At 49.8% G+C, this 27426-nt stretch overlaps 1 protein-coding gene across 1 annotated transcript; it reads left to right on the top strand.

Moving 5' to 3' along the window:
- Positions 1-5978: 5978 nt before the first annotated feature.
- ADORA2A (adenosine A2a receptor) lies at positions 5979-25955 on the top strand. Its single transcript, XM_087943022.1, has 3 exons — positions 5979-6053; positions 16470-17105; positions 24612-25955. Exons 2-3 carry the CDS (start codon positions 16756-16758, stop codon positions 25474-25476), a joined length of 1215 nt encoding a protein of 404 aa, XP_087799148.1. The 5' UTR covers positions 5979-6053; positions 16470-16755; the 3' UTR covers positions 25477-25955.
- Positions 25956-27426: the final 1471 nt, after the last annotated feature.

Genomic DNA, 27426 nt, shown 5'->3' with positions numbered 1-27426 from the left:
CTCCAGAATTCCAGGCGGTCCCACCTGGGACCTTCATAAAGGGGGCGGGGGATGCGCAGAGGAGGGCCCTGTAGCCTTCCATAGCCCAAGGCCATGGAAAGGAGGTGGGCTCTCCCAGAATGACGTGTTGGCACCTCCCCTTAAGGTAGGGATGGAAGAGGACAAAGCCTGTCAGAGGTCTTGGCGGGAGAGGTAGTTTTTTTTTTCAACAAAAAGTCCACCAGGAGCTTTCAGCCACTAATATATGTAGTTATTGTCCTTCCTCTAACCAAACAAGGTCATTTTGCCATCTCTGCTAATCCTGTCGTCTTCACCAGCCATTCTTCCACTGTGGGCATCTCGGAGTATTTCCGTTTTTGTGCACATAATCTTGCAGCAGCGGCCATATATAACAACAGTCTCACATAACTCTTCTAATTATTGGGTCCGTTAGTCCCAACAAGATTTCTGCTTTCAAGTGAATATTTTTTTGAATTCTTGTATTGCTTACATATTTGAACCCAAAATGTTCTGGCTTTTAGCAAGTCTAACTAGACATAATGTCCTTTCATGTTCTCCACATTTCCAGCATAAATTTTAAGTACCTTTGTACATTCTGGATAATAATTCTGGAGTCCCACATCAGCTACATCCGTTTATAAAAGCTATCTTTTAAATGATATAAATTTCAGTCCTTTCAGCCATATATTTCCCCATTATTGTATCAGTATATTATGCCCAAAGGTCTTTGTTGTCCGTTTCATTTGTTACTGTTCTGTTTCCAATTAAAATTAGTGTATGTAAGAGTTTCATGGATACAAAATATATAAAATTATAGATTATAATGTCAGTTGATGGGTCCCTTGGGCTGGAGAGTCCTCAAGATGATACTAAGAAAAGCTGAGATTCTTTCAGTATTTTACGTCTTGGCTAGGTTAAAGCCTTGGGGATGTCTGGTTGCCGATGCTGCCAATTGTTCACTTCCAGGACTCTGATCTCTCTCTCTCTATGCTGTAATGCTCCACTGGAAAGACTAACAAAACCCTTACTTGCACTCCCTGTCCCTTCTCCTTCCTTCGCAAGGCTTCATTCACTCTGGAGGTCTGCTCAGGGTCTAATTACAATGTCATTTTCTCTATATTCTCCTTCAAGAAGCCTTGGGAAGGGATAGGTAATTGTGAGTTCAAACATCATGCAATGGACACTTAGAAGACAGCCCAATCTCCCTGTGTTGTGTCGGGTCTTCACACCAGCCTTGGTGGAGTCATCCGTTGCAGGGTAGCTCCTCTTCAGATTCTTGGATTTCTTCAACCCAAGGAGGGTTGACTCTTCTGCTGTTCAACCTTTTTTCAAGAAGACAAGATTCCTGAGGTGGCTATAGATTGTTTGCTAGAGCCTGGTGCCAGTTGCTGAGCTGCATCAGGTTGAAGGCCTCCTGGTCGTCTGACTTTTCCAGGTGAGACGCTTCTACATCTTTGGGTTCTCTGGCATTTATTTTTCTGCTCCTCCTGAGGAACTTTCTCCCTCCAGGAATTTCATTTCCTTTAATGCAACCCAATCCCTTCTTAAAAACCTCTAGTCACGGAGGTCACAACTCTTGTCAGAAAATTTCTCCTAATTTTTAGGTTGCTTCTCTCCTTGATTAGTTTCCATCCATTGCTTCTTGTCCTGCCCTCAGGTGCTTTGGAAAATAGGCTGACTTCCTCTTCTCTGCATTCTTTCTAAAGTCTCAACATCTTTCCCATAGTGTGGTGACCATAACTGGATGCAGGATTTTAGGTGTGGTCTTACTAAGGCTTTATAGTTAGTACCTTAATATCAAGTGAAGTATTAGTGCCTCCCTTGATCTTGATAGTATCACTCTGTTAATACAACTTAGGATTGCATTAGCTTCTCTGACTGCCACTGCCCACTGCTGGCTCCTATTTAGCTGGTTGTCCACCAAGACTCCAAGATCCCTCTCACATTTACTGCTATTAAGCCTGGTTTCACCCAGTCTATATGTGTCCTTTTGGTTTTTCTTGCCTAAGTGTAGGACTTTACTTTTCTCTACACTGAATTTCATTTTGTTAGATACAGCCCAGTGTTCTAGTCTGTCCTTCAGCCTATCTTCTAGGGCAGTGGTGGCGAGCCCATGGCACGCATGCCAGAGGTGGCACGCAGAGCCCACTCTGGGTACACGCACCGTTGCCCCGGCTCAGCTCCATTGTGTTTCTCCGTCGTGTTTCTTGCCATCATTTGCAGGGAAACAAAAGCTTAAAAAAAGTTCACTCAGTCAATTCCAACTTCTCGCCAAAAGAAAAAGATCTCACGAAGTTGGCATTGAGTGAACTTTTTCACTTGCGCGCTTCCTGCAGAGCTGCTGGTGTTGGGATGCCAGCTGGTCTTTGGACGAGAGAGACAGAGGGAGGGGAAAGAGAGAGAAAGAGAGGAGGGAAAGAGGGAAGGAAAGAGAGTCGGGAAGAGAGAAAAGGGGGGGAAGGGAGGGAAAGAAAGGGAGGGAAGGGAAAGGGGGAAGAGAGGGAGGGAGGGGGAAAGAGGGAGGAAAAGGGATGACAAAAGTTTCTTTTTTGTTGCTAAACGTCATATTTCAAAAGCAGGGGGAAAAATGAAGGCATAAAAGTGCATTTATCATGTTTTTCTTAGAACAATTAGCTGAACTTATTTATCATTATTTTAGGTAGTAAAACCTCAGTATTCAGGTTAAATTGGCATGTTGGCACTTTGTGGTAAATAAGTAGGTTTTGGGTTGCAGTTTGAGCACTCGATCTCTAAAAGGTTCACTATTACTGTTCTTGGGTGTTAGCTATTCCTGCCAGCTTAGTATCATCTGCAAATTTGGTAAGTTCCCCTTCTATTCCCTCGTCTTAAGTCATTTATAAGAGTCCTGGGCCTAAGACAGAACCTTGTGGCACCCCACTGCTTACTTCCCTCCATGTAGACTTAGACTCATTAAGGGCTATTCATTGAGTACAGTTTGTCAGCCAGTTACGAATCCATCTGGTGGTGATGCTATCTACCCCATTTTTTTCTAGCTTACCAAGAAGTAGGTTGTGGTCTACTTTGTTGAATGTCTTGCTGAAGTCTAAGTATATTATGTCCACAGTATTTCGCTGGTCTACTAATTCAGTCACTATGTTGAAGAATGAAGTAAGATTGGTTTTAAAAACATAACCTGTTTTTAACAACTCCATGCTGACTGCTAGTGACTACAATTTCTGCATTTCTTTGTGAAGTGCAGGACAAGTAAATCGTAGAAGGTAAGGGTTCAGACCATGGCCCAGACATTTTTTTCCCACTGGACAGGATCTTGAGGTGCAGTGGAAGGTAGCTAATCCTTTATGGCTCTGGCCCCAGACTAAATCAATAAGTAAGCAGTCAGAAAAATGGGCTCTCTTTAAGCCACCAAATAAGAATGCAGCAGGCTTTCTACTTCGGGTCCTTGCAGAATAACACAGAGTAGATGTTTACCCTCTTCATCAGGATGACGCTGTCATGAGATGAACGCTGGGAAGGCTGAAATTGGGCAGAAGGCTGGAAGTTGCACGCAGGTCCTCACTGCCGTGTCCTGAGCATATTCAGGCAATGAAATGTTTTGCCACTTGAAATGAAGTCACATCACCCAGCATTCTTGCTGCAACATTCTGTAGTGTCTGAACAATATAAATAAATTCTAGGTCTAAACCATTAGCTGATTGTATGACGATCCATAATGATGGCTCCTCCCTTCCTCTCTCCTGCCATCCTCCATCTAGACAAATAAAGCAGTTTCCGTGCCAGTAGCTGGCAGAAGCCAGATTGGAAGAGACAGATAAAATGTCTGGGTCCGATCAGCCACCACACACTCGAGCACCCGGCCACAGGAAGGCGATCCAGGGCAACAACCAATGATGGTTTAGATCTTCCAGGACAAAACTTGTTTCCTTCAGGAGAGGCATCTGTGATGACCCAAAGGGGCGTGGCACAAAGGCAACACAGTTAAATAAGCAAGAAGAGTCCCTTTAATTATCTCCAACTTTGCCCCTAATGTCCAGGTTACCTTCAGCTGGAAAAAAAAAACTCTCAGGAACAGCCTTTAAATGGAGAAAATTCAGTCTGAAAACAAAGTACATACAAACTGTAACTAAAAATCCAAACAAACCACGCTGCAGTCATTAACTTGACATGGCAGGAATTGCAGCCTTGAAAGCAAAGCCAAACACACGCAGTTGGGAAGATGCCAGGAACCCAGATAAGCCTTGAGGATGCCAGATAATTCACGATTTGCTCTCAACAACTTTGCTGTGCGCAGCTTCCCTTTTTAAACACTGTTCCCAGCTGCAGCTAATGAAGGGAATCAGGGCCCTTTCCTCCCCCGTAAGCCACACAACTCACGTTGCTCCCTTCTCCGTTCCTCCCTGAATCCCCTAGGATGAAGAGGGGGTGGGCCTGGGTCTTCCTCTGAATTCCCTCTCCCTTGCTCTGCTCAGCTGGACTTTGCCCTTCCCCAGTTTCTTCCACAGCCAATGAAGCTACACTCCCATTGTTCCCTGTCAACTGCTCGGCCTCCCGCTCCGAATCAGATTCCGACAGGGGCATCTGTGACTCTGGGCCTCCTTTAATCAGGCCAAGTCCACTTCTTGTAGGGAGGCACTAATAACCCCCACACCCCACTAGGCGTCTTCTCCCCCTCTGGATGTGCCAACCCACGAAAGTAAGGAACCTGCGGCTGGCTCACCCAGGGCAGCACCCCTGTGGTCTTCCTCCGTTCTGTGGAAACCAAAACTCGTCCCACAAAGTCTGACCAGACAGACAGGGCCCAACTCTGCCAGCACAGGAGTGGAAACGATGATGGGTGGACCGATACTGGGCAGCTCACCACGGCCAAATCGCTATGGGGCACTTCAATGCTGCATTAATCGCTTCATTCTGATCTTTTTATAATCTGTGACCATGTTTGCGTTGAAACCACTTTAACTCTTGTATATCTAGGATTGACTTTATTATATTGGCCACAGTTAGATCAGAATTAATCGGACGTTTGTATTTGTTGAATGGGCCATGGCAAGTTGTCCCCTCCCACCTCCACAATAAGCTCTAGAAAGGTCTGCAGGTGGCCAGATCACTGGAGGCTCAACAGGAAGCATTCAGATGACCACTGGCCAGCCTGTTTCCCTCCTGAGCTGAGAGGTCGCCAAAGGGCAGGAGGTGCCCCACATTTTGGGTAAAGTTGCCCTGCAATCCCATAAAGATGGGGCTAAATGGATGAACAACGGGAGTGCTGGGCAGACAGGCCCCCCAACCCTCCTGCAGGCCACCAGTCCTGGGTCACAACAGAACACGGACTGGCCGCCATCTTCTCCAATATAAAACCACCTGCAATGAGGCCCACGATCTAATCATGAGGGGGGGAGGCGCGCAGGCAGAGGAATTCCCGCGGTTTCCGGTGGCTTCGAAGGGCTCTTCCAAGAGCCCCTCCCCGGGCTTCACCGAGGGGCGAGAGGCCATTTGCTGGCATGGCCCCTGCCTGCCTCCCCTTCCCTCCCTGGAGAGCCCAGCCTGCCTGGGGTAGCATTACCGACGGGGCGGGGGGGGGCACTCGATAAAATCCCCTCAAGCGACCCAGGCGAAGACCTCCCGGCCTCCCTCCAGTGGGGAGGGGAGTTTCCCCGCAGAGGGTCGGGGAGCCGGAGAGCCTCGCCCGGCTGATCTCAGCCCTCGGGGCCGCCACGCCCGCCAGAGCCCTCCGCCTCGACGTCCCCCTCGCCAAGCAGCGGCGGCCGAGCTCTCCCGGGAAGCCGTTGCCGGCCCGGCCGGCCCCTTCCGCAGCGGCCGGCTTCTTTCGCGCCCTTTCCCGCCTGGAGGGGGAAACCAGGCGCTCCGGAGCCCCGAGGGCCGGGAAGGCCGCGGAGCAGAAAGGAGCCCCCGGCGCCGCGCCTGGCCAGCAGAGGTCGCGCCTCCCCGGGCCCCGGGGACGGAGCCCTGGCCGGCCGGACGGGCGGGGCCGACGGGCGGGGCGGGGAGGGGCGGCCGGCGGGCGGCCAGCGGGACTCGAGGGCAAGCAGCGAGCCGGGAGGAGCGGCCGGCGCGAGCAGGTGAGCGCGGGCGGGGCGGACAGTCGGGCGGCGTCCCGTCCGGGGCGAGCCTCGCGGGGCTGCTGCGGGGGCTACAACGGAGAGGCGGCTCCGGGCGCCCCTTCGGCCCGCCGGGGAAGTTTCCGTCGCCTCAGTAAAGGCGCCCCGGCCTCCCCTCCCCCGCCTTCTGCCCCGGGAGCGGCGGCGGCGGGCTTCTCTTCCCCAGGCCGGGCAGCGGAGCCCTCGGGGCGGGCGAGGCTGGTCGGGGCGAGAGGCGTCGATGAGGGAGAAGCGGCCGCGGCTTCCTTCGCCTGGGAGGGCGCTGCCCGCCGGGCTCTGCTGGGAGCAGGCAGGACCGCCGCTGAGATGCCGGGGCGGGCGGGGGGGCAAAGCCTCTGCGGCGGGAAGGGAATCTTCTTCGGCGTGGGTTCTCGGGAGCGGCGGCTCGCTCTGCCCGGCACCGCCCGCATCTGCAGGGGTCCGGGGGGCGCTGCTGGGGCCAGTCGGGGCGCGACGTCGGGGCGCCTTCTGGGAAGAGGCTTCCCGAGGGGAGGCGGGGGGCGCTCGCTTGGCCCACGAGGTTGGGGGCCGCCGGTCCTTCGGAGGAGGAGGAAGGGGGTGCAGGCACTTCAGCATCTGCTGCCGGGGCTCTCGGCCCCAGGCGGAGCCCCTCCCAGCACGGCCCAAAGGGGCGAAGGACTGCAAGGGACCCTCCCAGCTAAGAATTCCGCTGAACTCTCCTGCCAGCGGCTGGACGTACCGATCAGTTTGGTCCCGTCTTTTTTTTTTTTTTTTGGGGGTTAGAGCTAGAGAAAGGTCTAAGCCAGGGTGTCCAACCTTGGCAACTTTAAGACTTGTGGACTTCAATTCCCAGAATTCCTCAGCCAGCTTTGCTGGCTGAGGAATTCTGGGAGTTGAAGTCCACAAGTCTTAAAGTTGCCAAGGTTGGACACCCCTGGTCTAAGCAACCTGGAATGGCTCGTTTCTCTTGGGGGGCTCCGTGGGTGTCAGCTGGGCCCTTCAGGGAGAGGCTGCTTCTGTTCCTGGACGTTTTCCCTTAAACCTCCGCCCCCCTCCACCTTGAGGACCCAGGAAATGTCTGTGCCCCCCTCCAACTTTGGGATTGGTGTGAAAGACAAGCCCCCTTTCAAGTCTGGTCTCTCAAGCAGGTGCCGCTCCCACTCCACCCACCCACCCCCAACGTACCTGCAGCCTTCTCAGGCTTTGCGGTAACGGATGATAAAGTGGGGGCTAATCTCTAATTGTCTTTTGAAAATCCCTCCTCCAGTTAAAGGCCCCCATCAATGGGGGGGGAGGCATCAGTTTCGGGTCCCCTCCTTCTCAATACTCATTGAATGAGTTGGGGGTGGAGTGGAAGGGGGGGCTTTACAGGTGAGAGGAGAGGGGAGCTTCCAAGGAGACCCCTGCGAAGTGTGGCTGCAGGAGGGGGGGGAGATGGCTGTGTGGACGTGGAGGGTTTAAGGGGTCCCAGCCTGGCCCAGTCCCCCAGAGAGATGGAGGCTCCCTTCCCTGCATGAAGCCGAGGGCAGGCGCCCCCACCTGGGACGCTTCCTTCTGTGTTGGTGCCCCAGGTGGGCCCTTTCCCAGCTCTCACCTGGGTGCTTTCACTGTGGCTAATTTACCTTGCTGATATCGTTGAGCCCCAGGGCAGCCAGGGTAGGTAGCTCAGCTTCTGCCCCCCGCCCCCAAAGTCCCTTTTTGCTGGGGAGCCCCACAGCCCCCACTGCGAAAAGGAAACCTACAAAAACCCGAAGCAAGCCCTAAAATAGCCCAGGTTCTGAAACAGTTGAACCGGGATTCCAGTGATTTGGCCTTTTTGTCCATTAGACAAAACACCCTCCCAAGAAAAACGTGCCATCCAACAACATTAAACAAGGCTCCAGTTTTTGTGCAATTATTGCTTTCCTGTAAAATATGTCCAGGATTAGAACAAGAACTGAACCCAATAAATAACAAGCAGCAGCAGCAGCTGGAAACATATTTGGCTCTGTTTAACAGCTGGATTCTTTGCCAAAGCAGAAAATGATGGCCAAAAAGAGTTCCAGTTCAGCAACCAAGATCTCTTCTCCCCTCCCCTTAAAAAAGCCTCTTTCTCCCATCCAGGGGTTTTTGGGGAGACCACCTGGAAGACAGTTTCAAAAAGGGGAGGTTGTTTCCAACCTGAGCTTGGCAGAAGGGCAGCCCAGCCCTGAGGACCTGAAAGGGGTCTCCGTGTCTTTCTTTCTTTCTTTCTTTCTTTCTTTCTTTCTTTCTTTCTTTCTTTCTTTCTTTCTTTCTTTCTTTCTTTCTTTCTTTCTTTCTTTCTTTCTTTCTTTCTTTCTTTCTTTCTTTCTTTCTTTCATTTAAATTTATTGGCCACCCATCTTACCACAGGGTAGCTCCCGTCCTGCCCACGAGGTTGTCTTCCCTGCCTCCAGCCTCCTTGCTCTCTTTCAGCATAGGGACACTATTGCCCCCACCCCACAGTTATATAAGGTTGGTTGCCCCACTGAAGCCATGGTTTTTTATGGAAGGGGGGGTATTCTTGCCAAGGTCGTGCCTTTGTTCTCATGGCTTCTGTAGTACTTAAATGGCTTAACTAAGGTAGAGACACAGATAGCAATCGCAACAGCACTTAGACTTATATATACCGTTTCATGGTGTTTTACAGCCCCCTCTAAGCCATTTACAGAGTGTCAGCCTGTTGCCCCCAACAATCTGGGTCCTCATTTTACCCACCTTGGAAGGATGGAAGGCTGAGTCAACCTTGAGTCTGTCAGGATAGAACTGCTGGCAGTGGGCAGAGTTAAGGAAGGAGGGGGGAAGGAAGGAAGGAAGGAAGGAAGGAAGGAAGGAAGGAAGGAAGGAAGGAAGGAAGGAAGGACGGACAATAGCAATAGCCCTTAGACTTATATACAGCTCCACGGTGCTTTTACAGCCTTCTCTAAGCATTTTACAGAGCCAGCTTCTTTCCCCCAACAATCTGGGTCCTCATTTTACCCACCTCAGAAGCATGGAAGGCTGAGTCCACCTTGAGCCTGGTGGGATTCGATCTGCCAAATTGTAGGCAGCTGGCTGCAGAAGGAACTTGCAGTACTGCACTTTAACCACTGCGCCACAGAGGCTCCTTAACCTGCTTAACCTCCCGGTAACCTGCTTCAGTTTGTGGCACATGCTGGAGAGCAAGGGGACTTCCAGGAGGAGCCACGGGTGGCCTTGCAAGCAGCGGGGCGACAGGCCAGCCTCCCTGGGGTCACTCCTGGGCTTTTGGAGTCCAGCAGTGGGTCCCTCTTTCATGGGTCTAGGGGAAGACTCTCGGAGTGCTGCTATTGGCTGGTGAGGCAACAGCCCCGCCCTTTTCTTTCCTCGGCACCCGTTCCCATGGGGCTCCTGGCTAAAGAGCTGAAGAAGAGCCGCAGACAAAGCAGCTTGCAGACGGGGTGCGTTTGGTGCGTTGTGCAGGGCTGGGATTGGCAGATTCAGGGCGGCTGGTGGGGTCGGGGGTTTCCGAGCCTTCCCTCAGCTACTCTGCCTGGTCCCAGCCAAGGTGATCATGTATGGAAATGAGGCTGGGCTCCCTTTGGGCCCTGAAAGGGTCAGTTCTGAAAGGGGGACTTTCCGGCTGCTTCTCCAGCTACAAAAATGTGCTTGCGGCTTGTTGTGGCTTGACAAGACTCGGCCGCTGTGAGATGTTGGGAGTTACTCCTGAGCCATTTAAAGCTCCGGGACAGCAACAGCTGCGTTGCTCGCACAGCCTGCAAAGAAATGTGCTGCTTGTGCGCTCCGGGCATTTGGAGGAGGATCCACCAAGGAGGTTGATCTACGTGGTATTTATTCATGGATTCATGGATTTGTTTTCTTGGCTCTGGGTGGGCTAACAATCAAGGCAAAAGCAGAAGTAAAGACTCAACTGATAATTCAAAACACAAACCGCTCAAACGCTCGCCCAGCCGTGCTCTCAGGGCTGCAGGTTTGATGACAAAGCCAAGGTTCCCGCCCCCCCTGCAGAAGTCCAGCAGGATAGAGCCAGGTCTGATCTTTTGCACCCTTTAAAGTTTCTGAATAGTCTTCATGGGCAGCCCCATGTAGTGCACTGCATTCAATGGAATCCAGTTTGGGGAGGGGGGGGACTAAGGTGTGAAGGCTCCAGGAACCGGCTCAAAAGACCCAGCAGTAGTGAAAAGGACCCCCTGGACGCAGCTGCCATCTGCTCCTTGAGCAGGAGCGTCCAGGAAGACGCCCCAATTGCACACAGTGCAGCCCCACCCAGGACAAGAGATCCTAAAGGCCAAAGCCACTTGGTTTGAGGAGGTTGAGCTGAAGCGCATTGTTCCCCATCCAGACCCCTCCCGGCCCCAAGACAGGACCTCCATGGCATCACTCAGACGGCCCTGGTGAAGATACACAACGGGGCATCGTCTGAGTATCCTCTGTATTCACACCCCTTGGACAAAGACACTCTTCAGGAACGCTAGCTCATTTTCTTATATAAGTAGTCCTCGACTTACGACTGTAACTGAGCCCAGCATCACGGTTATAAGTCACGCCAGTTGTTAAATGGGTCAGTCCTGATACGATAACGTTCTTGTAGTGGTCATTAAATGTACCCGTTGGTCATAAAGCCAATGCCATGTTTGTTAAGCAGACACTGCTGTGGGTCGTTAAGGAAGTCCACTGGTTGCAACGGGAGGGACCGAATGGTAGTTTTCTGCAAAAAAACAAAATAATGCACAATCGCAGGGCTGTGACTGCAGAGCCTGTAAACCGCCATGATCCTGTTCAGTTGCCGAGAGCCCCAGATGTGAAGCAACCGCCCATCCCTCGAGGGCTACCTGTACAAAAGTCGCAGCCCCAAAGGAAGAACCGCTTCCAATGCCGCTCACTGGGAGCTGCCAACTTCTGCAAGGGCTCCATGCTCAGCCCACCTGTCGCCCAGCCTCTGCGCCTCTTCACCAAGGAGGGCCGTGCGCGCGCTTCCTCCTCCTCGGGCTTCCCCGCACAAACAGGGAAACCCAAAGAATCCGCTGGGTGAGGAGGTGTGTTGGTGCCAAGCCAGGTCCACTTGCGGTGCCACTTCCCCTGAACTGCCAGGGCTGCTTTGTGTCGGGGGTGGGTGGGGGGATGCACGTCCAACTCAGAATGTAAAGCTAGCTGGGAAAACGCATTGAAAGTGCTAAGAGGAAGGAGCCAACCAAGAATCTGGCATCTAGGCAGCAGCTGGCTTCTTTGGGCGGTTCATGGGAAAGGGGAGGGGTGTGTGATGTCCCAGGTGAGGTGCAAGTTTGCATTGCCAGGGTCTTAGTGGTGGCATTGCAGACCCCCCTCCTTGCCCCAGTAGGGATATTGAGGGATGCTGCACCAAAATTGAGCAGCTGTCCCTGTATCTCTGGCTTCTCTGAGCATCTTCTGATCTCCGTCGAGGTCACAGAGGAAGATGGACAGGTTGTGTCTCCCCTCTTCCCACGTAGTCAGGGGGCCACTTCCATAGCCTGGACTGTGGGGCGTTGGAGAGGAGCACCATCTCCTCCCTACGCAGGAAGAACCTAAAGTTAACTCAGGTGGAGATCTGGCTCCCATCAGGGGAGAGGCTCTTTGGAGCTGTCCCATGTCCTGAAGAAAAGCGGCTGATGGAGAAAACCTTCCAGGCCTTCAGCCACACCGCAGGGATGGGAAGCCCAAGGAGGCTCTGCTGGATAAGCTCTGGGGGTGGGGTGGGGCCCTTCAGAAATCCTGAAGGGTGGAGACCAGCCTTTGGGAAGGGCCACCTAAGCCTCTAGTTAGGCAGTTGAAAGGTTGGTCAAATAGGGGTTAGACCTACTTTTGGAAGGCAACCTGTGCATTTCCTGCCCAACACAGTTCAGGTTCGCACACAGGTGGCTCTCCTCTGTTTTCTGTTAGCAGGGCAGGGATATTCCCTGGCCTGCTCAGGCCACCCAGAGGGACAGGCGCCTCCTGCATGGGAGCCTTTCCCTGCCCAGCAGAACTGCCCTTCCCTCCCTGGTTGGTTGAGTTGGTCCTCCAAAGGCCTTCATGAGAAGAAAGAGGCTGTTCCCAGTGCTGAGGCCCAGCCTGCCGTGGGGTCTGAGCCCCCTCAGGGCTGCCCTTGGGCAGGATCTCGAGGAGAAGGAAAAGAACCCCAAGAAAGAAAGGAAGTCGGGGGTTTTGCAACCATTTGTTTAGCAGCTGTTCAAAGCTGCAGCAGTATTGAAAAAAGTGACGTCCACTCCTTGCACTGGCAACTCTTTGCAGCATCCCAACAGACACAGGGTCAGAATTCAGGCGCTTGGCAACCGGCCTATATTTATGACGGTTGCCGTATCTCAGGATCATACGATCCACCATTTATGACCTCCTCAGCTGGCTTCTGGGGAGCAAGTCAAGGGGAGGAGCCAGATTTACTTAACAGCTGCATGATTCACTTAACAACCCCTTTGCTTAACAATGGAAATTCTGGTCCCAATTGTGGCCATCAGTCGAGGACCACTTGCAGAGCTGAGGATGCTTCTCAGTCTTGGTAAGATGTGGCCTTCAACTGGTTCCACTAGCAGCCACGGGAGTTGAAGCTGCCAGAGTTGGGAAAGACTCTTTGGTCGGCCTTCCTGGAGGGAAGAGAGGGCAGCAGAAAGAGATCTCTGGCCCCCAGGGGTCTGTTATGGTGCCAGGACCAGGGGGAGACCCTCCCCAGGAGACCCTGCCAAGCACCCACAGAGCATGGGGGAGGGGTGCAGGGCCTCCTTCAAGCAACCATCCGGGAAATTGTTGGATATTAATACTTAATTTCCTCTTATTACCGAAAACAGACCAAATAGCCAAGATAGATTAGAAATTCAATTAGTAGCAAAGGAAATGAGAATGTTTATGTTCTGTTTCCATGACTGCTATTATTTTTATCAGCACACCGATATTATGATAAAATGGTGGTTTCACTACTACCCTGGCTACCGTGCCACCTTTCTTGCCCTTGCAAACCATGAGTGACCCTCGGTCCACGCTTTGCCCCAGAAGGGCTGTTTTTGATTGCCCTACCAGAGGACTGTGAATGTTCACCTCCCTCCTTCCACAATGGACCTGGTAGCCTTTGGGAGAGCATTTAGATTCCTGGGTGGGAGAAAGGGGTGCTCGTGTGTACAGCCTGTGCACCTGCAAGTCAGCGTTGACCCCTGGTACCTGCCTGGATGAACCCTTGCTGTGTTCTTGGCAAGGTTTTTGAAGTGGTTTCCCTGTTTGAGAGCCGAGAGGGACCGGCCTAAAGTCCTCCAGCGACTTGAATTCCGGAGGAGAACCTGGACTCCTAGTTTGTAGTTCAGATTCCTTCAGCCATTACCCAGATGTGACCCTCCGAATGAGGTTGGGCTCCCCTAGAAGATTTAAGATGGAAGCTGTAGGACAGCTGAGCAGCTGTGCAGGAATGCAAATTTTACGAGAAAGTTTCTGTCATCATTTATACAGATGCTAAAGATGTAAACTTCTGTTTCCCCAAATCGTTCTGTCTACTTACCAATGACCTTCTAATCCAAGAAGAGAAAATGGAGAAGAGCCAGGGCTTAGCTTTGAAACGCTCCTTTGCAGTCTGAGGCAGTTGGGGGCTCAGCTGAGTCCATGCTGCCATAGAGGTAGTCTCCAGTTAACGATGGCAATGAAGGCTGGAACTGCCAAGCGATGCAGTTCTAAAGTGATTGTCAGAATTTCACCAGGCTACTCAATGATGGCAATGATGGCATTGCTGGTTGGAGGAGCTCATGTAACCATGCTGACTTCCCAACGGCTTCCTCACTGCCATTAACAAGGAACATTTTGGGGTTCACTGCATCCCATGGGGACCAAAAAGAGTCCTTAGGACAGTATGACCGGCTTTTTACATTCGTGTTTCTCAATCTGGGCAACGTTAAGATGGGTGGACTTCAACTCCCAGAATTCCCCAGGCAACATGGCGACTGGGGAATTCTGGAAGTTGAAGTCCAGGTATCTTAATATTGCCAACGTTGAGAAGCACTAATCTCAAGGCCAGTCATACTGTCCAGAGGATTCTTCCCAACCCTTCAAATTGTCAGGCTGCAGGCGCCCAAGGACTGCTCTTTCTGGCACCTGTCGGCACCATCTTCACCTGTGTTGGCCAAAGCCCATTGGTGAGGGAAAACAGGACCACCGAGGGGAGCGCCTTCTCTGTTTCCTGCCAGGGAGACAGGTGACATATTGATGAGATGCAACAGCCACCACAGACAAACAAGGTGACTCCCGAGTCCCCAGTGTGGGTGTGACCTGAAATTGCCCCTCTGTCAATGCAGAAATCACTCCCTGAGTGATTTCTCCAGCTTGTCTTCCAAATGGCTGTTACATTTGCTTACATTGGCTAAAATGATTGACAGGAAATCCATCTCTTTCTCTCCCCAAAGGGATCAATGAGAAAAAAAAATACATTAGATAATTTTGTAAGATCTCCTCCTCCACACTGTGAAGCCATCTGGAAGCAGGTTTTGGTTGCCCACCAGGGAAAGGTTCTGAATGGTAGGAGCTACTCAGCAATAGCTTCTTCAGATGGTGGTAAACACTTGAGAAGAGGCCTTGGGCTCCTTAGGGACATATTTAGTCTCCTTCCAGTCAAAAGCAGCTCTTCTGTGGATTGAGGTGCAATCCCTCCCACGTAACACATCTTTGCTCGGAGCCAGTGAGGTGTAAGCCTGTGAAAAGAGCATCCTTCTTCCAAGGGCCGGTCCATCGCATTGTCGTTTGGTCTAAGCCCTCCTCCTCCTGTTGAAATCCCGTAAGAATAAGGAGCATGGGATATCCAGCCATCTTCGGCCATGGGACCGTGGTTGCTACTCCATACTGTGCCGCCACAAAACCACAGCTGGACTCCTTGTAATCAGTGAAGAATGCAACTGCTGTAGGGGGTGTCCCCCAATGTTCTCATGGAGAATATCCATCTTTATTATTTCATTACATCCTGCAGCCAAAAATGATGCAAATTTACTTCTGGAGCCTCTTTGGATCCACAGATAATAAAGGAGTCTCAACAACAATACTTCCGTTGCTCGTTCATCAGACTGAGTAGCTTACTTTATTGGGGCATCTCATGCCTCCTCTGGCTTTCCCCAGCACTGTCCCGGAGGAGGAAGGCTGAGCTGGCCACGAGGAGTGAGACCACCGTCTTCCCAGGACAGCAGCCTTTTGACTCCAGCCCAATGCGGACTCTAGATCAGGAATGTGCTGGGGTGGGGGGAGCTTGAAAATTGCTTTTCAGTTTTAGGTCCTTCTCTCCTGTCTTCCTTTTTATAAATAACTCCCGGAAGAAATAGGAGGTGAAGAGGGAGATTTGCACGTCTCCTGAGCAGGGAGTTGAAGCTGATGGGATTCTTCCCAGCCAGGAAGAAATTGGTCCTGGGTTCAAGAGCCAGGTTTCTGAGCAACTCTGTGTTGTTGTTTATTGTTTTCAAAAGGTCTCATCAATGCCTGGATAAAATTCTCAGTCTTAGACTTGGGTTTCTAGCCATTTCCTGACAAAATAAATCAAGAAAAATAGAAGCTTGATAGAGTAAGTAGGCATAAATTAAGTATATAAAAACACATCTTCAGCATGCACCATTTTCTTTTTAAAGTACAGACCTTCTGCTGGAAGGGCAGCTCCAGAAGTCTCCCCAAGCCAACTTTGGAAGTGTGCTGTACACACAGATTTGCTCACAAATTTGGCTATAGGGAGGTCTGGCCATATCTCAGCCCACCAGTCCCTTCTGATGGACATCACAGCCACCTCAGGCAATGGAGGAGACCCTCCTAAGCCAATGGAGATGCTTCCAGCAAGGTTTTGAGGTGCAGCTTCACCGGGTTTTATTTGGCATGGATTCCAGAGGTTTTCTGCAAAGCATAAATGATTTGGAGGCCATCCGATGGCTTCGTGGCAGGTCTCACCGTTCATCACCACACAGAGCAGTGCTTCTTAAAGACCTTTTGGGCACCTCCTGAGGCACCGGGAGCCATTTGCCACCACTTGTCTGTGGCCTGAGGATCCCGACTGAAACTTCTGCCGCCACCACTTAACAGCACCTGGGCTTTTGTGGGGGTAATGGTGGGGAGGAGGAGTTGGAGTCAGACAGAGGAAGGGGCTGTGGAGGTGAAGACCCTCCCCTTGTAAGGCTTAGAAAAATACAGCCCAATAGGCGCTGGTCTAGGAATGGGAGACCCCTGCCCAAGTCCTCTTCTCCCGTCCCCACTTTCCTCACGGGGGTGTTGTGGGGAAGAGGGGTGTGGGAACCACCTGAACTCCTGAATGAAAGGTAAAGGAATATACTAAAGAATAAACCATGAGCTCTTCTACCAGTCTGGAAGCTCAGGGTGGCCCTGAGTGGAGTCTGCTGCTCCATTGAAGGAGGCCTCTTGGCTTGCATCTCATCGTCTTTTTCTCTCCCTCCCTCTTCCTCCTCCTCCTCTTCCCCCACGCAGAGTGTCCCACGGAATATCCTCCGCACCTTCTCCGTCTCAGAGGAAACAGGAAGAGCTGCTGTCCCTGCAGGGAGGCCAGCAATGGCCCAGGGAGACTTGGGCAGGAACAGGAGTTGAGCAGCCCCCCTGGAGAATGAATCGGCTGCATGCGTTTTCTGCACCGCCTGGAGTCTGGCCCACCCTTGGCCTCCCGAAGGCTGCCCGCTCCTCTCTGCCATCACAGCCTGAAGAGGCCTGCAGCTATGGACACAGGGGTGCCCAGCCCCTGCCTTGAGCCACCCTCACCATGCTAGTGCCTGGGGACAAGAACTTCCTTACCGACGTCATCTACATTGCCTTTGAGCTGGTCATTGCCCTGCTGGCTGTCTTTGGGAACATCCTGGTCTGTTGGGCCGTGTATCTCAACAGCAACCTGCAGAACGTCACCAACTACTTTGTGGCTTCCCTGGCGATAGCTGACATCGCAGTGGGGGTCCTGGCCATCCCCTTCGCCATCACCATCAGCACGGGCTTCTGCGCCTTCTTTTATGGCTGCCTCTTCATCGCCTGCTTTGTCCTGGTGCTGACCCAGAGCTCCATCTTCAGCCTCCTGGCCATTGCCATCGATCGGATTATTGCTATCCGTATCCCTCTCAGGTAAATAATGCCAAAGATGCAGAACTGAATCACAGAGTTGGGAGGGACCTTGGGGGTCTTCTAGTCCAGCCCCCTTCTGAAGCAGGAGACCCTGAATCATTTCATTTAAAAGCCTCCCGCGATGGAGCCCCCACAATTTCTGGAGGCCAGCTGTTCCACTGGTTAATTGTCCTCACTGTTAGGAAGTGCCTCCATAAGTCTAGGTTGCTTCTCTCCTTGATTAGCTTCCATCCATTGCACCTTCTGGTGCTTTGGAAAATAAGTTGACCCCCCCTTCTTTGTGGCTGCCCCTCAGTTTTTGAATGCTGCACCCTCAGGAGGGGCTTCTCTGCAGAATTCCAAGATTGTGGTCTAGCAGGGCCTGTGCCCAGGTGCATGTCATTGTCGTCAGGGAGCCTCCTTCGAAACACGCAGAGCACTTCTTTCCTGGACATTGAGAAATAGCGCAGGTGTTCGCTGCACCTTGTGACATCTCAACCCTTGTCCCTGAATCAGCTGCCCCAGAGGCTAAAGGACAAGGGGCCCCAGTTCCAGGAGTCAACCCCACAGCCAAACTGCCCAGGAGAAAGCAGCCATCTCCTTCTGGGGTCTGTTATGCAAGTAATAGCACCATCCTGAAATAAAGAGCCCCAGCTTCCTAGCCAGGAAGACTCCAACAGGGTGCCAAGGTTGAGTGGCCGCACGGACAACCGTCAACCCCTTCCCTCTTGCACAGGCCTTAAAAGGGGCCCCAGGCAATTTCAGCTCAAAACCTGGGTTAGAATTGCATGAAAGTGAATCTAGGAAGCTGTTTGTTCAAGAGTTTCTGGAGCTCTCTGGGTAGGAATGAGCGACAGTTGGAGAAAGGCAGTTGGAGAAAAACATTTAGAACAGCAATAAGCAATAGCATTTAGACTTATACAGCCCTCTCTAAGCAGTTTACCGAGTCAGCATCTTGCCCCGACAATCTGGGTCCTCATTATGAGACCTTGGAAGGACGGAAAGCTGAGTCAACCTTGAGCTTGGTGAGATTCGAACTGCCAAATGCCTGGCAGCCGGCCGTCAGCAGAAGTAGCCTGCAGTACTACATTCTGACCACTGTGCCACTCTGGCTCTTTAGATATATGCAAATGAAAAGAATCAAAATATTTGTTCCTTAATGGGGGCAATTAAATGCTATGAGCTAACAACCACAACAACAAAACAGACAGGCACCCAAATCCTTTTTTTTTGCTCCAGTTTTCACTAACACAGAGATAAATGCTTTCCACTAGGCCAGTGGTTCCCAACCTTTTTTTCGCCCCGCACCCCTAAAGAAATTTCACTCGAACCTCGCACCCCCTGAAATTTAGACTTTAGGAACTACTGAACACGTTAAATATATGGTTCGATTGAATCTTTTCAGCTATGTATGTGACGGCCACTAAATAACGATACTTAACTCTAAAATGAAAACAAAGTGAATCCATTGCATAATAAATAAAAATGCCAACATATAGCCAATATCCTATTATTTACCTGGACTTTTCTCACACCCCCTGGAATATCATCTCGCACCCCAGGTTGGGAACCCCTGCACTAGGCAATTGGGGAAAGGGGTGGAAAAAGAACCAAGGGGCGGAATTGAAGCTTGAGGAATATCTGAGTTTCAGTCTACCAAGAATAAACTAGCTGTTGAAAAGTTTTCTTTTTGGGAAAACCTGGACAACTTATGAAGTGAAAGAGAGCGAAAGAGGGAGAAAGGAATCTATGGGGAACTACCAATCTGACATCAATAGATTAGAAAGATCTGAAATTGGGAAGCAGATTAGGAGACTGACCTATAACAGCCTCAGTGAAATGCTGCAGATTTAATCTAATTTGACTGAGGTAGAGCAGGGCTATCGAAGTCAAGGCCTGCAGGATGCTTAGATCTGTCCCACAGGGCTGGCCTGGAAATATCAAAGTGCCTCTGCCGGCTAAAACGGGCTGCTGGAGGGAGGGGGCTCGCGAGGCCTTCCACCACAGCCCCTTCTGGCTGCCAGAGTGCTGCAGGAGGCAGCGCCTTCCTTCTTGCCCTTCTCTTTAGCAGCATCTGCCAACCAGAACTAGGTACCCTCCAAGACTGGGTTATTTCCCCCCCACCCCCATATTCCCACCCAAATATTAACCAAGCTCAACTCTGCACAGCTTCTAAATCCAGATAAGGAGAGCCAGATGCTAAGCTTTGAACTACTGAGATAAGTATTGTATCTAAACCTTGAGACTCTGCCTGCTGAAACTTGATCTAATTTACCAGAGAAAATTTACCAGAGAATCAAATTTGAGTGAGGTGCAAATATCAGACCTAAAACTTTTGTTTTTCATGATTCTATAGTAATGATTCAGGTGAACAAAAACAGGAATGCTTAATAAATTTGCAGATGGCACAAGTACAGTGGGATTACTAGTATCCTAAGAAGACAAAAAAATTTTTTTTAAAAAAAACCCACATTATTAGCACAGGTAAATAGGTTGAAAATAGCAGAACTAAATTTAACAGAGAGGGGCGCCAAGTTCTTCATTCAATGGAAATGGACATTAAGAATGTCTTGTTGGTTTTTTTTGTAAAGGAATAGCAATAGCACTGCTTTTATTTGTAATAAATGTTACTCCATATGGGGTGCTCTTTCTTTAAGAGCTGACATGAATTGCAGCCCCCACCTCTGCAGCCTTTGATCCAGCCCAAACAGTTTTTACTCCTTCCTGATCCTTCCCTTTTTCAAACTCTCCTTTTATTGTCTTTTTGGGGGGCTTCACACCACAAAACTGTGCAGTTGCCTCCGAACTCCCGGCAATGGGTTCTCCTCAGGCTCCTTTTTGCAAAACTGCCCACCAAACGTAATTAGACAGGGACCACTTTTATTTTCATTTATTTATTTCATTTGGGAGATTTATCTGTCTGCCACCTCCGGTTGATTTCCTCCTTGGCTTATCACAGTTTCCTGAATCCACTCGAGCAGATTATTGTCACGTTCAATCTTTCATGAACGTGGCTCTTAGAAATCCCCCTTTGACTTCTCTTTATGAACCCAGAAGGGATCGTCTTCCATTACCAACACACACACACACACACACCCAGGCTGCTCAATGGCCTCTCAAATGGCCTGTCTCCCAGCAGATCTGCTCCCAGGGATTGCAGGAGAGAATTCTCCGAGAGCCTCTCGGGACCTTTCAAAGGCAGGAAGATGGGCTGGGGGCACGGCCTGTGTAGACTGCATCTCTGCCAGCAACGGGGAGGGGGAACCGGCGGGTCCCCTGGCTTCCCAGTGAGGCTCCTTCATGCCAAGGCTTTGCCCAGGATTCTTGGCTCAGGAACGGTTCACCAGTTGGGGTGGGGGGCAGAGAAGCCATCTGGGTTCCCCTTCTTCTTCTTCTCCGACTCCAGGAAAATGGAAAGCGGAGCCCTCCTTATAAAGGATTTTCAAACACAGAACGTGGCACTGAATGCTTCACACCCAGGAGGCACCAGGTGTTCATCGGGCACATAAGCTTGTGAACATTATTCATGTTATATCCAACATCAAGATTGATCCTCTAAAAGTCACTTTTCTGGAAACTCTTTCTGTTTTGTTTTGTTTTTTTAAAGCAGCAGTGTCTTTAGCAAACAATTGCCGGTTCTTTCACAGCACCTCCAGATGTGGAGGTGCTCAGTTTGCCCCCCTCAATTTGAGAAGGTGGGGCAGACCAGCAGCCCCCAACCTCAGGAAGCAGAACGGGCCCATCGGCCTCCTCTCTTGCATAGGTCAGAGGCCGTGTGATCAAGACTCATCCAGGCCCCAAGGCAGGACGTGCACAAAGACGGAAAGCGAAATAGCTTCCCTTCCCTTCCCAGGGCCTCGATTAGAGGAGTCAGCCATGGTTTGTCTGGGAAAATAAGCCTACATTCAGTCACCGATTGTATATTCCTCAGAAGGGGCTCCTTGTCTCTTCTCAGCCCTTGTTTAGGCTTCTGCTCTTGGCCTGCCATGGGCAGCAAAGGAGGATGGAGCTCGGAAGGCAGCTGGCAGGGGCTCCAACCAACGGATCAGGGCAAAGATGCCTCCGCCTGGCAAAGGCCCCTCTGGGCTTGTCCAAATAAAAGTAGGACCCCAGTGACCCTGAATTTGTTCTTCATTTTTAAAATCAATTTATAATAGTTGTAAGCTGTCTTTTGGGACAAGGACACCCTTCCCTTGCTGAGCCTCCCCCCCGACCTCTGGAGCAGGCAACCTCCGAGGTCCCTCGGCCCTTTTGTGGAGCCCCAGGGAGCTCCAGCTGGAACAGGGAGAGTTTCCAGGGTTGATTAGAAATCTCTTTTTAAAGGGAAAAGAATATATAATCAGCACGGGCAGAATAAAGCTCCTCGTGTCGTTGGTTCCAGTTTTATGTCAATCATCAATTCACATCATCCTCATCTTCATTACAACAAATGCCACCTGAAACTTGATTTCAGTGGACTTGGTTGTATTTGGGTCTGCATGTGCACTGGGGCAATGTTGGGTTTCCCCTCCACTCCACTGACATTGTCGAGGGGGTGGGCATTGATCCTGCCCCCAGGCCCTCCACCCCTTACAGCTGGGAAGGGATTCTGGCTCCGCCTTAAAATGGCCTCACCTTCAGGGCTGGGAACTGCAGCCGTGTGAATGAAGTCTGCAACAGGCACCCTCACCATTCTGGGGTTAAGTTTCCAGAATTCTTTGGGGAACTCCGCAGTGAACAAATCCCCAGATTATTTACAGTGTGGATAGAATCACAAATCCCTGGTTTCCTGTTGATAGAGGATCCTTTTAGGATGAACTTAACAAAGTTGGTTTTTTTTTTTTTGTAAATTTTATTTGAGTTTTCACAAAAAGAAAAGAAATACAAGTAAAACATCTTTTTTTGAAAGCAGCATAATCCCGGGTTACATTTCTTTGTACAGACACAAATTCAGGTTCATGCTCATTTTTATATTCTATTCTATATCTTATTACTATTTTACATTTTCTGCATAGCTTCTCCCCTCTTTTAATTTTCTCAATTTTATTTTAATTATCTCATCTCAATTCAAATCATTATATTTATATTTTTTGTCTGTCCTGTTTCAATTGTCTATTATCTTTTCTCATTAAACAAAATTTCTCCTGTAGTTACTGATTGGAGTATGACGCCTTTATATCTTTCTCCTAAAATTATAACACTCAATATAATACATAACTTCCATTCGGATTCTGCTTGGTACATTCTTAAACTACACGCTGTATTCTTAAAAAAAGAAAAAAATTATAAATGTATAATATAATTAAAACAACATTCCATTCCAATTCAATTCTATCATTAATATTAATATTCATTAAAATCTTAACATTTTTCACGTTACTTTTCAATTAAATATCATACTTCTATGGGAACAATTATAAACTTTCCATAGTTAATTCCCACCCCCCTCTTCACTTATATTTTATAAAACATTGACTAATTAAAATGTTCCTGTTCCTTCCTAATTCAATTTTCTCATTTATTTTATTTCATTTATTTTATTCACAAACATTTCACTAAATTATACTAACTATTTTATCCCTCATTTTAATCTAAGTTTTTTCCAATTTTCTAAAGTTATTTCTATTACAAATATATCAGTACAATCTTATGTACCTTTACAGAATCCCTTTTTCAGTTAGATTTTCACCCATTATCTCTAAATAGGTCTTTATATCTTGCTCCAGACCTTTGTAACTTCTTTTCCTTTCCTTCTTCCCTCTCTTCTTCTCTCTCTCCTTTTTACCCCTTTGTCTCTCTACCTCTATTTCCCTCTTCTGTATTCCCCTTTTCTGTTGCTGTCCAGCATTATACTTATTTTTCAAGTTATTTTTCTTTTCTTTGGTTGTTTTTTTAAGTCTTAAATTCTCCATTCTCTTTCCCCCCTTTCCTTTTTCTTCCCCACCTAGAGTTACTTGTTCATTAAAGATGGCTTCTTCTTTGTCCCAGTCTTCTTGTTTTGCAGTCTTTTTTTGTTGTTTCTCATAGTTCCAGATCTCCATTTCTAAGAATTGAAAAACGAAGCCAAAAGAACCCTTCCCTTTTTGTGCATCTTCTTTGTACTTTTTAACTTCCATTTTCAATTCATCCAGAAGTGATGCCATTGTAAAAAATTTAAACAACCACCCAATTGGTTTTAGTCATTCAAATATAATAACCAAAAATCCAAAAGGCACCAAGCAATCCAAGTACACGCAAGCTGTTTCTTTTTACCCTTTCTTTCTTTTTTAACTTTCTCTTCCTGGGGTTACTATTTAGTTGCAAAGTTTCAGTTAAAATGTATCTTTTAGAAGTCTTATTGAAATTTTACTTTAGATTATTTTGAAGTCCAGGCAGTCTCCTCCCTCTTCCAGATCCTGCCCTTGTTCTTTTTCTCTCCCTTCCTGCTTATAGAAGAAAAAGTTTTTAATGTCCAGATATCTTTATTGTCCCTTTGGCATTTAGTTATATTTTCAGCTTTGCCTATTGATGCCAAAGCGGGTTTTTCCGATTTCTTATTTAGGTCTCTTAGTTGTCAATGTAAGGAAGGAGAGAGAAGAAAAAAAAAGCCAAACCTTTCCCTTTTCACTTTCTTTCGCTGCTTCCGACTCTTCTTTGGGAGCGATGTTATTTTTTGTAAAATTTAAATTCCAGGGTACCTTAGTTGTTGCTTTTTCAACTTAACCCGGTCAGCCAAAACTTTCACTTCTTATCTTCCTCCTGCACGTTCTTTTCCGGTTGAGTTCTTCTTTGAGGTGGCCATTTCTGACCACCACTCCTACCGCCTTCGGGAAAGGGAGTAATGGCCAGCTGAGGAGGAGAGATGCGGCTCTCCTCGACCCTGTTGGCAGTCTCCCCCCTCTTCGCCACTTCTATGGGGTGGCTTAGCCCCGAAACCAGCCGGCTTGGGGCGCTCCAGCGGCAAGCCCAGGCAGAAACCGTGCACGATCGCGGATTCCTGTCTGTCACCGAAGCCCTTCAAACCGGAAGTCCCTCAATGCTTTTTTTTTTTTTTTTTTTTTTAAGGTTCTCAAGTGTAGGGTTCAGTTCTCACCTAGTCTAACACTTAGACTTATATACCTCTTTACAGCCCCCTCAAAGCAGTTTACAGAGTCAGCATATTGCCCTAACAATCTGGGTCCTCATTTTACCCACCTCGGAAGGATGGAAGGCTGAGTCAACCTTGAGCCAGTGAGAACTGAACTGCCAAATTGCAGGCAGCTGGCAGGCAGCAGAAGTAGCCTGCAGTACTGCACTCTAACCACTGCGCCACCAAGGCTCTATCTATCTCTCATGAAGGATCTAATTGGAACTGAGGAAAAGACCAGGCATGGCTGGAGATCTGGATTGAATCCCACTGTCAGTCAGTCCACACAGTGCTGGCCACACCCCACAGCTCCAGATCCCAGCTCTCTCCTGTTGCGATGGAGTGATTCTGCAGCAAGAAGAAGCTGGAATCTGGACAAATTCTATCCATTGATCCCGTGTAGATGGGGTTTCACGCCTTGCCTTTCTCTGCTCTTCTTCCAGGTACAATGCTCTCGTGACCAGCTCACGTGCCAAGGGAGTCATAGCCATCTGTTGGTTCTTATCCTTCATTATTGGCCTGACGCCAATGCTGGGCTGGCACAGGAAGCCTCTGGAAGAGAATGGGCCAAGTGAGAATAGAACCAACTGCAGCAGCAATATGGTGCATTGCTTCTTTGCGACTGTGGTCACCATGGATTACATGGTCTACTACAACTTCTTTGCATGTGTGCTGGTTCCTCTCCTCCTGATGTTTGGGATCTACTTGAAGATCTTCATGACGGCCCGGCAGCAGCTCAAGCAAATGGAAAACAAGATGATGCATGGAGAGCGATCCCGATCCATCCTGCAGAAAGAGGTCCACGCAGCCAAGTCTCTGGCCTTCATTGTTGGGATGTTTGCCGTCTGCTGGCTGCCATTACACTTGATCAATTGCTTCACCCTCTTCTGCCCCACTTGCAAAGACCCTCCCCCCGGGGTCATGTACCTGGCCATTATCTTATCCCACGCCAACTCCGTGGTGAACCCCCTGATCTACGCCTACCAGATCCGGGAGTTCCGCTGCACCTTCAGGAAGATCATCCAGCGGTACATCCTGTGCAGGAAGCAGGGCTTCAGATCCGCCACCGCCAGCCGGAGGACTTCTGCTCATGACGGGGAGACCGAAAACATCACCCTACAGATCAGCAACTATTCGCTCAACTTCTCCTCCAGCAGAGACTTCAGCAGGATCCACGGGGGCGGTTCTGGGGGGCAAAGCATCTGCATGGAATGGACCCCAAGCCAAAATGGACTAGCCGGAGAAGTGAATGGACACCTTGTAGTTTCCTGCAAAAATGGGGAGCTCCAGAAAAACGGAGCCCCTTAGCCAAGAGCCTCTTGGGGTTCCTGGGTTTTATGGCGATGTGAAGGCTTCATGGGGAGCCTCGAAGGCATCCTGAAGATGGTGGGGCTGAATCTTCCTGGGCTGCAACTAACGGTGGGAATCCTTCTGAAGGGTTAGGGGAGAAGAGGAAGAAGGCACCAGAACCAGGCAGGAACCTTTGCAGGCGGAGGCCCAGCAAGCCAAGGGGTTCCCTACATACTTCATGGATGCTTAAGGGGTCTTGGAGGAGGGGGGAGGGGCAACAGCCCACGTGATCGTACCAGTCGGTGGCCAAATTTTGCCACAGTCCGGATGCACTTGGAGAATCAAAGGAAACGGCACGTTTTGCTGCAGGAGGGAGGGAAGGCTGACTAGTGGCCACCGAGTCCATCTGGCTGCCTGGCCGAAAGCCCCAAACAACATTGTGTAAATGCCACTGTTTGTGTAAGAACACAAAGTAGAGCATTCTTCAGTGCAAACTCCTTGCTGTCCGGCTCCTCTCCTTCTACTGGGGATTTGGGGGCACAGAGGCTGCTCAAGTGGGGGGCGGGAGAGCAAAGCTTCCTCCCCGTTGGGACTCTTGCTCAGGTCCAGTCCAGGGGCAGAGCGGGAAGGGGGCTGATACGGAGAAGAGAGGAGGGAACCCCCACCAGGCAGCAGGAGCCGCTCGAAGGCCGTGGCTGTTGGGAGACGGAAGAAGGGTCTTCTGCAACCAGGATGTGATGGGGGGGGGGGGGTTGTTGTCTCTCAGGATCCCCGAGGACCCAAATCCATCTTCCCAGGTTTTTTCTTGCTGCTGGGTTTGCTCAACCTGCCGCCTGTCAGGATGCTTCTTCTCCCGAGTCTTTTCTGCTTTCTCTCGAATTTTTTTCTAACTAAATATTACACTTTTCTGCAGAAGCATAAAACAGACGTTCAACCATGAAAATGTGACCTGTCCAATACTGCCATTTTAATTGAAAATGCCCCCATAGACCGCTGCTTCCTCGCTGCTCGGAGAGGAAAAGCCAGGCTGAACAATTAGAAAGAATTGTGAGCTGCCAAGGAGTAGCGGGCATGGCTACCGTTGTGGGCAGTGGCAGGGTAGCCGTGATGGAGCCAAGGGCCAGTGAAGCCTGCAGGCCATGGAGGCCCTTGGCACGAGGCCTTTCGAGGCAGTGGTGGCAACCGTGGTAGCGGTGGGTTGATGGGGTTCCCAAGAACCCAAGTGAGCATGGGGGCTTGACAGACTGCACACAGTTTGGGGGCCGTACATTGTGCAGGCCTCCCCGAAACTGTAGCTTGGAGGGGTGCAAATGGAAAATCCTATCCCACATGAAGTTGAAACTTGGGACCCAGGTTGCTTTCCTGAGCATCTCTCCCCAAATATTTAATCTCCAGATATATTGCACTACAGTTCCCATAATCACCAGCCATGATAACTAGGGATGGTGGGGGTTGAAACCTGCTCTCTCTGGAGACCACTCACGCGGAGATTGCTTGGGGCAAGGAGAGGGTGAGAGAGCCCGTTGGGCCTCTTCAAAGCCACAGCTTGGCAGGGATCCCAAGAAGCCAAAGGCAACTGTTGCTCAACATCTGTGTGCTGACCCAAAGGGGCATGGCACAAAGGCAACACAGTCAAATAAGCAAGAAGTGTCCATTTAATACCTCCAACTTTGCCCCCAATATCCAAGTTACCTTCAGCTGAAGAAAAAACTCTCCCAAGAACAGTCTTTAAGTGGAGGAAATTCAGTCCGAAAACAAAGTACATACGAACTGTAAATAAAAATCCACACAAACCACACTGCAGTCATTAACTTGACAGGGAAGGAGAAGGAATTGCAGATTTGAAAGCTGAGCAAAACACACACAGTTGGGAAGAAGCCAGGAACCCAGCCTCTTACCAGATAATTCACAATTTGCTGTGTGCAGCTTCCCTTTTTAAATTGTGTTCCCAGCTGCAGCTAGTGAAGG

Source organism: Notechis scutatus, chromosome 13 (assembly GCF_049901735.1).
Source record: "Notechis scutatus isolate UNSWTSFEM ecotype Mainland chromosome 13, rNotScu1.2, whole genome shotgun sequence".
Taxonomy (NCBI): domain Eukaryota; kingdom Metazoa; phylum Chordata; class Lepidosauria; order Squamata; family Elapidae; genus Notechis; species Notechis scutatus.
The sequence above is the reverse complement of the archived record's forward strand: the minus strand, read 5'-3'. Positions and strand labels throughout refer to the sequence as shown.